The sequence below is a fragment of the Telmatherina bonti genome (assembly GCF_933228915.1).
Source record: "Telmatherina bonti genome assembly, chromosome: 7".
Classification (NCBI taxonomy): domain Eukaryota; kingdom Metazoa; phylum Chordata; class Actinopteri; order Atheriniformes; family Telmatherinidae; genus Telmatherina; species Telmatherina bonti.
In genome coordinates, this window is record NC_136625.1 from 35262148 (window position 1) to 35274312 (window position 12165).

The 12165-nt window shown below is 43.4% G+C and overlaps 1 protein-coding gene across 1 annotated transcript; it reads right to left on the reverse strand.

The window, feature by feature from the left end:
- Positions 1 to 5250: 5250 nt before the first annotated feature.
- On the reverse strand, positions 5251 to 10753 carry imp3 (IMP U3 small nucleolar ribonucleoprotein 3). The gene is made up of 7 exons (XM_079243540.1): positions 10566 to 10753; positions 8246 to 8353; positions 8070 to 8144; positions 7909 to 7988; positions 7158 to 7209; positions 6973 to 7045; positions 5251 to 5740 (listed from the first exon to the last, which is right to left on the reverse strand). Exons 1-7 carry the CDS (start codon positions 10700 to 10702, stop codon positions 5714 to 5716), a joined length of 552 nt encoding a protein of 183 aa, XP_079099666.1. The 5' UTR covers positions 10703 to 10753; the 3' UTR covers positions 5251 to 5713.
- Between the last annotated feature and the right edge of the window lie 1412 nt (positions 10754 to 12165).

The following is a 12165-nucleotide window of genomic DNA, read 5'->3' on the forward strand; positions in this document are numbered from 1 at the left end:
CGTTCCACCTCATCATGATGAGAATCTCCCGTTCCACCTCAACACCATGAGATTCTCCCGTTCCACCACATCATGATGAGAATCTCCCGTTCCACCTCATCACCATGAGAATCTCCCGTTCCACCTCATCACCATGAGAATCTCCCGTTCCACCACATCATGATGAGAATCTCCCGTTCCACCACATCATGATGTGAATCTTCCGTTCCACCACATCATGATGAGAATCTCCCGTTCCACCACATCATGATGAGAATCTCCCGTTCCACCACATCATGATGTGAATCTCCCGTTCCACCTCATCATGATGAGAATCTCCCGTTCCACCTCATCACCATGAGAATCTCCCGTTCCACCTCATCACCATGAGAATCTCCCGTTCCACCACATCATGATGAGAATCTCCTGTTCCACCTCATCATGATGAGAATCTCCCGTTCCACCTCATCACCATGAGAATCTCCCGTTCCACCACATCATGATGAGAATCTCCCATTCCACCTCATCATGATGAGAATCTCCCGTTCCACCTCATCATGATGAGAATCTCCCATTCCACCTCATCACCATGAGAATCTCCCGTTCCACCTCAACACCATGAGATTCTCCCGTTCCACCTCATCATGATGAGAATCTCCCGTTCCACCTCATCACCATGAGAATCTCCCGTTCCACCACATCATGATGAGAATCTCCCGTTCCACCTCATCACCATGAGAATCTCCCGTTCCACCACATCATGATGAGAATCTGCCGTTCCACCTCATCATGAGGAGAATCTCCCGTTCCACCACATCATGATGAGAATCTCCTGTTCCACCTCATCATGAGATTCTCCCGTTCCACCTCATCATGATGAGAATCTCCTGTTCCACCTCATCATGATGAGAATCTCCCGTTCCACCTCATCATGAGATTCTCCCGTTCCACCTCATCATGATGAGAATCTCCTGTTCCACCTCATCATGATGAGAATCTCCCGTTCCACCTCATCACCATGAGAATCTCCTGTTCCACCACATCATGATGAGAATCTCCCGTTCCACCTCATCATGATGAGAATCTCCCGTTCCACCTCATCACCATGAGAATCTCCCGTTCCACCACATCATGATGAGAATCTCCCGTTCCACCTCATCACCATGAGAATCTCCCGTTCCACCACATCATGATGAGATTCTCCCGTTCCACCTCATCACCATGAGAATCTCCCGTTCCACATCATGATGAGAATCTCCTGTTCCACCTCATCATGATGAGAATCTCCCGTTCCACCTCATCACCATGAGAATCTCCCGTTCCACCACATCATGATGAGAATCTCCCGTTCCACCTCATCACCATGAGAATCTCCCGTTCCACCTCATCACCATGAGAATCTCCCGTTCCACCTCATCACCATGAGAATCTCCCGTTCCACCACATCATGATGAGAATCTCCCGTTCCACCACATCATGATGTGAATCTCCCTTTCCACCACATCATGATGAGAATCTCCCGTTCCACCACATCATGATGAGAATCTCCCGTTCCACCTCATCACCATGAGAATCTCCCGTTCCACCTAATCATGATGAGAATCTCCCGTTCCACCTCATCACCATGAGAATCTCCCGTTCCACCACATCATGATGAGAATCTCCCGTTCCACCTCATCACCATGAGAATCTCCCGCTCCACCACATCATGATGAGAATCTCCCGTTCCACCTCATCATGATGAGATTCTCCCGTTCCACCTCATCATGATGAGAATCTCCCGTTCCACCTCATCACCATGAGAATCTCCCGTTCCACCTCATCACCATGAGAATCTCCCGTTCCACCACATCATGATGAGAATCTCCCATTCCACCTCATCATGATCAGATTGTCCCGTTCCACCTCATCACGATGAGAATCTCCCGTTCCACCTCATCACCATGAGAATCTCCCGTTCCACCTCAACACCATGAGATTCTCCCGTTCCACCTCATCATGATGAGAATCTCCCGTTCCACCTCATCATGATGAGAATCTCCCGTTCCACCTCATCACCATGAGAATCTCCCGTTCCACCACATCATGATGAGAATCTCCCGTTCCACCACATCATGATGAGAATCTCCTGTTCCACCTCATCATGAGATTCTCCCGTTCCACCTCATCATGATGAGAATCTCCTGTTCCACCTCATCATGATGAGAATCTCCCGTTCCACCTCATCACCATGAGAATCTCCTGTTCCACCTCATCATGATGAGAATCTCCCGTTCCACCTCATCACCATGAGAATCTCCCGTTCCACCACATCATGATGAGAATCTCCTGTTCCACCTCATCATGATGAGAATCTCCCGTTCCACCTCATCACCATGAGAATCTCCCGTTCCACCACATCATGATGAGAATCTCCCGTTCCACCTCATCACCATGAGAATCTCCCGTTCCACCACATCATGATGAGAATCTCCCGTTCCACCTCATCATGATGAGATTCTCCCGTTCCACCTCATCATGATGAGAATCTCCCGTTCCACCTCATCACCATGAGAATCTCCCGTTCCACCACATCATGATGAGAATCTCCTGTTCCACCTCATCATGATGAGAATCTCCCGTTCCACCTCATCACCATGAGAATCTCCCGTTCCACCACATCATGATGAGAATCTCCCGTTCCACCTCATCATGATGAGAATCTCCCGTTCCACCTCATCACCATGAGAATCTCCCGTTCCACCTCAACACCATGAGATTCTCCCGTTCCACCTCATCATGATGAGAATCTCCCGTTCCACCTCATCATGATGAGAATCTCCCGTTCCACCTCATCACCATGAGAATCTCCCGTTCCACCACATCATGATGAGAATCTCCCGTTCCACCACATCATGATGAGAATCTCCTGTTCCACCTCATCATGAGATTCTCCCGTTCCACCTCATCATGATGAGAATCTCCTGTTCCACCTCATCATGATGAGAATCTCCCGTTCCACCTCATCACCATGAGAATCTCCTGTTCCACCTCATCATGATGAGAATCTCCCGTTCCACCTCATCACCATGAGAATCTCCCGTTCCACCACATCATGATGAGAATCTCCTGTTCCACCTCATCATGATGAGAATCTCCCGTTCCACCTCATCACCATGAGAATCTCCCGTTCCACCACATCATGATGAGAATCTCCCGTTCCACCTCATCACCATGAGAATCTCCCGTTCCACCACATCATGATGAGAATCTCCCGTTCCACCTCATCACCATGAGAATCTCCCGTTCCACATCATGATGTGAATCTCCCGTTCCACCTCATCATGATGAGAATCTCCCGTTCCACCTCAACACCATGAGATTCTCCCGTTCCACCACATCATGATGAGAATCTCCCGTTCCACCTCATCACCATGAGAATCTCCCGTTCCACCACATCATGATGAGAATCTCCCGTTCCACCTCATCACCATGAGAATCTCCCGTTCCACCACATCATGATGAGAATCTCCCGTTCCACCTCATCATGATGAGATTCTCCCGTTCCACCTCATCATGATGAGAATCTCCCGTTCCACCTCATCACCATGAGAATCTCCCGTTCCACCACATCATGATGAGAATCTCCTGTTCCACCTCATCATGATGAGAATCTCCCGTTCCACCTCATCACCATGAGAATCTCCCGTTCCACCACATCATGATGAGAATCTCCCGTTCCACCTCATCATGATGAGAATCTCCCGTTCCACCTCATCACCATGAGAATCTCCCGTTCCACCTCAACACCATGAGATTCTCCCGTTCCACCTCATCATGATGAGAATCTCCCGTTCCACCTCATCATGATGAGAATCTCCCGTTCCACCTCATCACCATGAGAATCTCCCGTTCCACCACATCATGATGAGAATCTCCCGTTCCACCACATCATGATGAGAATCTCCTGTTCCACCTCATCATGAGATTCTCCCGTTCCACCTCATCATGATGAGAATCTCCTGTTCCACCTCATCATGATGAGAATCTCCCGTTCCACCTCATCACCATGAGAATCTCCTGTTCCACCTCATCATGATGAGAATCTCCCGTTCCACCTCATCACCATGAGAATCTCCCGTTCCACCACATCATGATGAGAATCTCCTGTTCCACCTCATCATGATGAGAATCTCCCGTTCCACCTCATCACCATGAGAATCTCCCGTTCCACCACATCATGATGAGAATCTCCCGTTCCACCTCATCACCATGAGAATCTCCCGTTCCACCACATCATGATGAGATTCTCCCGTTCCACCTCATCACCATGAGAATCTCCCGTTCCACATCATGATGTGAATCTCCCGTTCCACCTCATCATGATGAGAATCTCCCGTTCCACCTCAACACCATGAGATTCTCCCGTTCCACCACATCATGATGAGAATCTCCCGTTCCACCTCATCACCATGAGAATCTCCCGTTCCACCTCATCACCATGAGAATCTCCCGTTCCACCACATCATGATGAGAATCTCCCGTTCCACCACATCATGATGTGAATCTTCCGTTCCACCACATCATGATGAGAATCTCCCGTTCCACCACATCATGATGAGAATCTCCCGTTCCACCACATCATGATGTGAATCTCCCGTTCCACCACATCATGATGAGAATCTCCCGTTCCACCACATCCCAAAGCTGCTCTGCTGGATGTAGATCTGGTGACTGTGGAGGCCGTTGGAGGACAGTGAAGTCATCGTCATGGTGGAGATGTGAGCTTTGTGACATGATGCATCATCCTGCTGGAAGTTTCCATCAGAAGATGCTACACTGTGCTCAGAAAGGGATGGACATGGTCACAGCAGGACTCAGGTAGGCTGTGGAGGTTAAACCATGTCATGTTGGTACTAAGGGGACCAAAGTGGGACCAGAAAACCTCCCCCCACCATTCCACCAGCAGCAGCCTGAAGCGTTGATCCTGACGGCAGGATGGATCCATGTCTTCATGATGTTTCCAGCAGATTCTGATCCTACCATGTGGATGTGGAGCTGAACTGGAGACTCATCAGACCAGCAACGTTTCTCCATCTTCTATTGTCCAGTTCTGGTGAGTCTGTGTGAATTGTAGCCTCAGTTTCCTGTTCTTACTGACAGGAGGGAACCCGCTGTGGTCTTCTGCTGCTGGAGACCATCTGCTACCTACATCCTTTGTTCTGATTAACCTGCACTGGTCCTTTACTGAACTGGTTGCAGCCACAAAGAATAAACACGGTATAACAAAACAGTTTTATTTTGTTCATAAACATACAGTTAATCATGTGCATTTTTAGCCATTTTGTTCAGTTTAACATTTTGCAAATCAAACAGGAACTTATTTCCTTTGAAGCTTTATCAGATTGAACGTAGCCGCTGCTGTCCGTCAGGGTTTGGGGGTTCAGCTCCTCTTCAGACTTTATTTGTTCAGGATGTTCTTCTTCTAGTTTTAGACCTTGTGGCTGTTTCCATCCTTTATAAACGACATCACAACCCAACCTCTACAGTCAGTTTATCACCAAATCCTGTCAAATGTACAGCTTCTGTTTACACATATTTGTTCAGCGATCACATCAGGGTTCAGCTCAGGTTTATGATATTCTGAGTATTTACTGAGCAGGGTGTTCCTTAAAGCTGTAAAGGTGTTTACATCCATTTCTTTCTCCAGTTCCCACACTGGTGGTAGGTTCCCCACAGGTAACAGAATGAAGACTTACGCCGTCAGATCAAAGTCATCCCGCTGCAAAACAGACGCAGTCAATCTTCAGAGTCATGCTTTAACCCAGGAACATGAATACTGATGGCTTATCATTAAAACATTACAACACAGAATCTTAAAGGAGCCATAGGCAGCATGTTAGCATGCCATGTTAGCATGTCATGTTAGCAGACTTTTTGGAAAAATGTATCCAACTAATTACAAGCTTTGTAATCAATCTATTAATTAATTATCTAACTATTTATTATTATCATGATTAATTAATTATTATCTTTTTTTAAATTATTATTCATTAATTAATGGTTAATTATTCATTAATTAATACTGTTAATGAATTATTGTTGATTATTATTAATACATGATGAATCTATTGATTAATTAATTAATTAATATTAATTATCTATTAATCTATTAATTAATCGATTATAATCACAGAACAATATTTGCCCCCAAAAGCAACATTTTTATTTGTTTAAATGGATTTTAGTGGACGACTGAATAAAATAACAGACAGACGTTACTGTAAACTCGAGCTCTTGAGATTTATGTTAAAATAAATTTAATTGGTGAAAAAGAATTAGAAAAAAATGGCTGGCCAAAACGTCAAACTTAAAGTGTCATTTTAAGTATTTTAACTAACAGCTGCAGCTGTTCTCTCAGAGTCTCCGACACGTTACAGGAATTTAACCTTTCGTCCACATGCTTCATAACAGGCATTAAGATTTGACAGTAAACCAGGACGAGATCAGTTAGCGGCAACTTCAGGCTGGTCATGCAGCAGAGACGCTCATCTCCTGCCTTTTGTGATGTCATCTGGATGGGGGAGGGGCTTAACCAGCAGCCGCTGCGGCTCATGGAGAGTATATAAATGCTTTCATGTTACTCAGCAGAAGTCTCCAATATTGGCAGGAAAAGTCGCCGGCGATATGAAACTTGTTGATCGGCACAGTGGGGTCGGATGAATGACCAAAGTTGTGAACGCAGTAGCGGCGTGCGCCTGTGTAATCACTGCATCAGGAAATTGTGAACTGACAAATGTTAATGATGCTCGCATTAGTCTGTCTTGATTCTGCAAACACTGGTGGCACGCCAACAGACGTAGGCTTTGCTGCAGGAGCTCATATCCACCAGAAGATGTTTTAGTCTCTGCCTGACGGGCGCTGGAACCCAACACTGGGCCATTAAAGTTTTAACAAGCCAACTCTGAGCCACTTGTAGCCCTTTACCCACTTCAGCCCCTGAGACCGACTCACCTCGTCGTTGTAATTCATGACATGCTGTTTGATCTTCGAGGAGTCCACCCATGTGACAAAATCTTCCATATTTCTAAAGAATATAAAAAAAGCTCTTTTTTTATGATCTCAGATGCATTTGCACATTAGGCTTTTCTGTCATGTTTTACTGAGAAACAAATGGAAGTAGAAACATGGAGACAAACCTTGTGACGAGAAACGCTGGGTCTGTGACGATGTCTGGACCCACGCGCACATCTGCCACCGACTTAAGAAAAAACTACAACTATTTTTCTGTCTTGGATTTGGACAATCTAAAACAGGGGTACCCAAAGTGGGGCCCACGGGCCAAAATCGTCCCGCCAGCACTTTGCTTTTGGCCCTTAAGTCATTGTTTATATTAATGCTACAGAGCTTGATGAAAAGACACATTCAGTGTCACGAACCCTAATAAGACCAGACTCAGAGGGACCCTGACTGACTCACACCTCAATGACCTTGTCAGTAAGCCAGGTGCAACCCAACATGGAGACTGGTAATGTCCAAAGATCAACTTCATGTTTTCCACTAAGTAACAATAACTCAGCTTGTTCCACATGTTTCTGGTTGTTGACACGTTGCACTTGGTTGCAGTTTAGCAGCTGTAATTATTGTTTCTTGCCTCTCTAACTATGGCTTCATTGTTCTATTGCTATAGTGATTTTTTATGTAACATTTTATTTGCCCAGATAGGAAAAAGAAATACACTATTTGCTATTGAACGATAATTAAAATAACTTTGTGCATTTTCTGGTGTTTCATCCTTAAAGCTGCAGCGTTTGGCCCGTGGCTCACTGGATCATTTTTAAGTTTGGCCCTTGCAGGTAAAAAGTTTGGGCACCCCTGGTCTAAAAGAAGAGCACAAAGTGGACACGGTCTGGACGCTGAAAGTCGCTACGATGCAGCAGTGAAGGATACGTCCTTGTTCGATGAAAGTAATGGCCGTCTTCAGGTTCTGAGCCATACTGAGGTTGAGCATGATGCAGGGCAGCCGCCTCCTGCAGGAACACACAGCCAGCACCCATTGACAGAGACAATCGATGGCTGCTTCGAAGCATGCGGTTAAAACGATAATTTACCTGCAAAACGAGGAAGCTGTGACTTTCTCTGTGAGACCCAGGTTCTGTCTGGTGGGGATGAGGCCGATGCTGTACCTGCCAAGCAGAAATGAATAATGAGGTCTTATCCAGGTCCGGAAAAAGGGTTAGAAAAGGGAAGATTCAGTCGTCAAAACCAAACACTGACAGAAACTCACAGCTTCTCTAATAACTGGTGTGTGCTCTGAGCTCTGAAGCCATCCTTCTCATCCAGATCTCGGATTTTCCTCACCAGATCTCTGATGTTACGGCTCAGCTTGTTGTACCTGCAGAAACAAATAAAACTAACATCCCACCTTCCGTGTGTTTCAGTAAAATGTATATTAAGCTTGTATCTCTCCAAAATCCACCGGAGTTAATAACAAATGTCAACATATTGGAGGCCGGGTGCTGCTTTGAAGACCAACTGCTCAACATGGACAGATTTTATTACAGATGAGGATTAATTCAACATCCAGTCTCTACTTATGAGCAAATAAAACTGCCTGATGCCGACTCTTTTCTCATCTCGTCTGTCCCTTTCTTCTAACTAGGCCTGTCACTGTAACAAATTTTGCCATGCGATTAATTGTCTCAGAAATTATTGCGATAGATGATAATATTGTGATTATTGTTGTCATTTTAAGACAACTTTCCATTAAAATAATAATGCCGTAATAATGCAAGTTCACCGTTTCAGAGACCATCATTCTTTAATTTTCTAAAGAACATTCAGCTCGATGTGCAGACTAGTTTCTGCTCAAACACATCAGGATTTCTCTTGGTGTTTTGGCAACGTGGTTATCTGGAACATATAGTCTCTAAACACCATGTAACACAGTTACATAGTCTATGGTCAGCTCAGATAAGGAGACGTGTTTGGACTTGACCAGAGGTGGAGTGGTAGAGTTAAATGTCTTTGATTGCCTTCAGTATGTCATTTTTCATGTTACTGTAAGGTTGCAAATTTGCCTTTTGATCATCCAGACAGTTCAGACTAGCTGTGAAATGTTCGCAACATTTTTCAAAATGTCACTTTTCAACAACATTAAAGGACAGCTTTGCTTTACCAACCACGCCGTCTGAATGCACGCCATGTTGCATCGTCGTGTTAGTATTTAATCTGTCAGTTAAAACACCCTAATGATCGTGGACTGTCGGGAAAATGGATTTGTTCAGGTCTTTTTTCACAGCTGGGAAAACTGCAGCGTTTTAAATGCACATGGAAAGTTTTTGTATTGCCGTTTTTAGTTAATATTGTGTCTAAACAAATGTGGCACTTGAGAAAAGAAAGATAAATGAAAATTATTGCGTCCAGCAAACTTATTGCACACATTTTTTCTTATTGTGCGATTAATTGACTTATGGCTTATTGTGACTGGCCTACTTCTAAGTGTCACATGATTTCTGTCTGACTCAGTGGACGTCCAAAGCAGCCCAGTGTGTCCATGCTCATCTCCTTCGGTATCAGGTAGTTGTATGAAGGTTAAGTTTCCCTGTTGAGATCCATTCCACCTCCAGCTCCACCCTGACCACTTGGATGTGTTTCTGCTGCTACTACTGACAAATCAGGATCCGGATGTTTAAAGATTTAAAGATGGCTAAAAAAAAGAAAAGAAGTTTCTGACTTTTCTTTCTTATTTTTATTTGATAGGGACAAGTATGCTCCATGAATGATGGCACATACTACAGCATTTTAGCAAAGGCTAATTTTCAATGACCGTCCCTAGTTGGGCTTTTACACAATAAGAAAGCCTTATTTGCATTTTCACAAATAGAATACAGGTTTCACCAATCAGACACTTTGTTTTCATAAATATGCATATTATTTAGAATATTTTAGTCCAGGTTTGAAGAGTCTAAGTGTTGTAGATTTTTGTCAGGACCTGATCTAATGTGGTCTAGTTTCCGGAAAAATTCAGTGGAATTGCTCTTTACACATACTGCGAATCGGAAGCTAACTTCAGCCTCGTGCACAACTGTAGATATGGCCCCCTGCTAAAACAGAGGTGTTTGCTTTTAGGTACATCACAGTATTTACTAAATTCATTTGCAGAAAATATAAACATCACGAAAGTATATTTATTTCGTGAACTCGCTGACCTGTGTGGACAGGGTTTCTGAGCTGGAGGGGGGACTGGTCTCACTGGGAAACTGTCCCCAACACAACACCGACAAGCTGAACACTGAAAGGGAATAAAGGCTGCAGGAATCCACATAGTAAATATAAATGTATCATAAAAACAGAGCCAGGAGCGTTTTCAGCTTCTAAACTAATTAAATAGAGCTACTTTAAATTATATTCACCACAGAAACTTTACAGATCTGAAACAAACCATCTTTATTACAACGTGAAATGTTTCCACTATGAACTGTGTACAATCTGAAAGACACGAGTTTGGGTTTATTTTACTAATCTGTAATAATCTTAAATAAACCCACATGTTTTAAATGTTTGTTTTCAGCAGGAGCAGCCAGCAGCTGCCAGATGTTACTCACTTGGTGTAGTCTTCCCTCTTCTCGATGTGGAACCTCCGCAGCACCCTCACCTCGTGGAGGTTGTTGTCCACCTCCCAGTTGATGAAATCTACTTTCTTTAACAGTTTCTGTTCATGATATTTTAATTTACGAACCATTTTTTCCCCTCTTTCAGTGAGGAATTTCTCTTCCTCTCAGTTTGGCAGTGGAAAAACGGAAACACGTGTTCTTCTTCTTCGGCGAAGCTTGAAATGATCAAGTCCTTCACAACCACAGCAGCGCCATCCAGCGGCGGTTTGAGTGAACTACATGTTACGTGTTGCTCGTTTTAAAGGTATCATAGTTGTTGTTTGCTGGGATATTAAACATGTAAGTAAACAAACAAACAAACAAAGCCGTTTAAAAATATTCTGTAAATATAATGAAGTACTATCATTTTTAACCTCTTTGTTGAAAGCCTGCACACAAATACGTAGCATATTGAAAAAAAATGTTTCAATGTGGATATTAAAATAGTTAATTTAAATTGCCAACTTAACTATCTATCTATCTATCTATCTATCTATCTATCTATCTATTCTCTCTCTCTCTCTCTCACACACACACAAACATATATATATATATATATATATATATATACATATATACAATTTCATTTTCCCATTATACTTAGTGAAAGAGTATATCTGTGTGCCTGCCTGTCTTTATATAATTGTGGTGAATTTCTTTCCTTGATTTTCCTTCTTACTCGTGATTCCAACTTTAAAATGAATACAAAACAGTATCACAACATTATATTAATATTAAGAAAACACAAACAAAAACAGATCACTCAAATTTATAGCACCGATTTCTTGGTATTTGACAGCGTGAGGAAGGTCTACTATGCAAAATTAAACAAGAACTGAACTGATAATCAGTAGCAACTTTGGAAAGTCTTCCAATAAGAACTCCTCCCGAAACTACTTCCAGAAATGACAGAGTTTGTAAAAAGGGTTCAGACTGCGGTGGAGAATAAAGCTGCTAAATATTCACATGCAATTCCTTAGAACTGTCCTGTGTCTTGAACATTTCACAAAATCATTTTCCATTTTTCTGGTAAGAAACGGAAGTAGAAATAGAAATCTTTTAAAAAAAATGAGGGAAAGACTTTTACACAGTTCTATTGTGGTTATGTCACTTAAATCCCAGTTACTGCTCATTTATCTTTTATTTTCACCCGTCATTTATTTATGTTGCATATATTTGTTGCAATAAGGAGCCGTTTTATAGGAAGAAAATGAAAAAGAAGTAAAGATGTCTCTCTTGGGCTTCTTGCTGCTTTCCAGGTTTTTCTGAGCTGCAGTTTTCCAGCAGGCGTCACCGAACTTTGGTAAATGGATCCATTCATGAAGTCCAGAAGGAGGGACTCCTTCCAGAGCCAGACAGAGAAAGTCCACCAGGCTCCGTGTTTCAGGAAACTTACCGTCCCACAGTCACCGTGGGATCATGCGCGTGGCGTGACAGAGGACACAGCAAACACAACTTCAAATGAATGAAACTCCGCAGACTGACGTCCACGTCCACAGCTCAGAGTCCCGCAGGTCAGTTTGTCACACACAAACTATGAGCAGACTTTTTA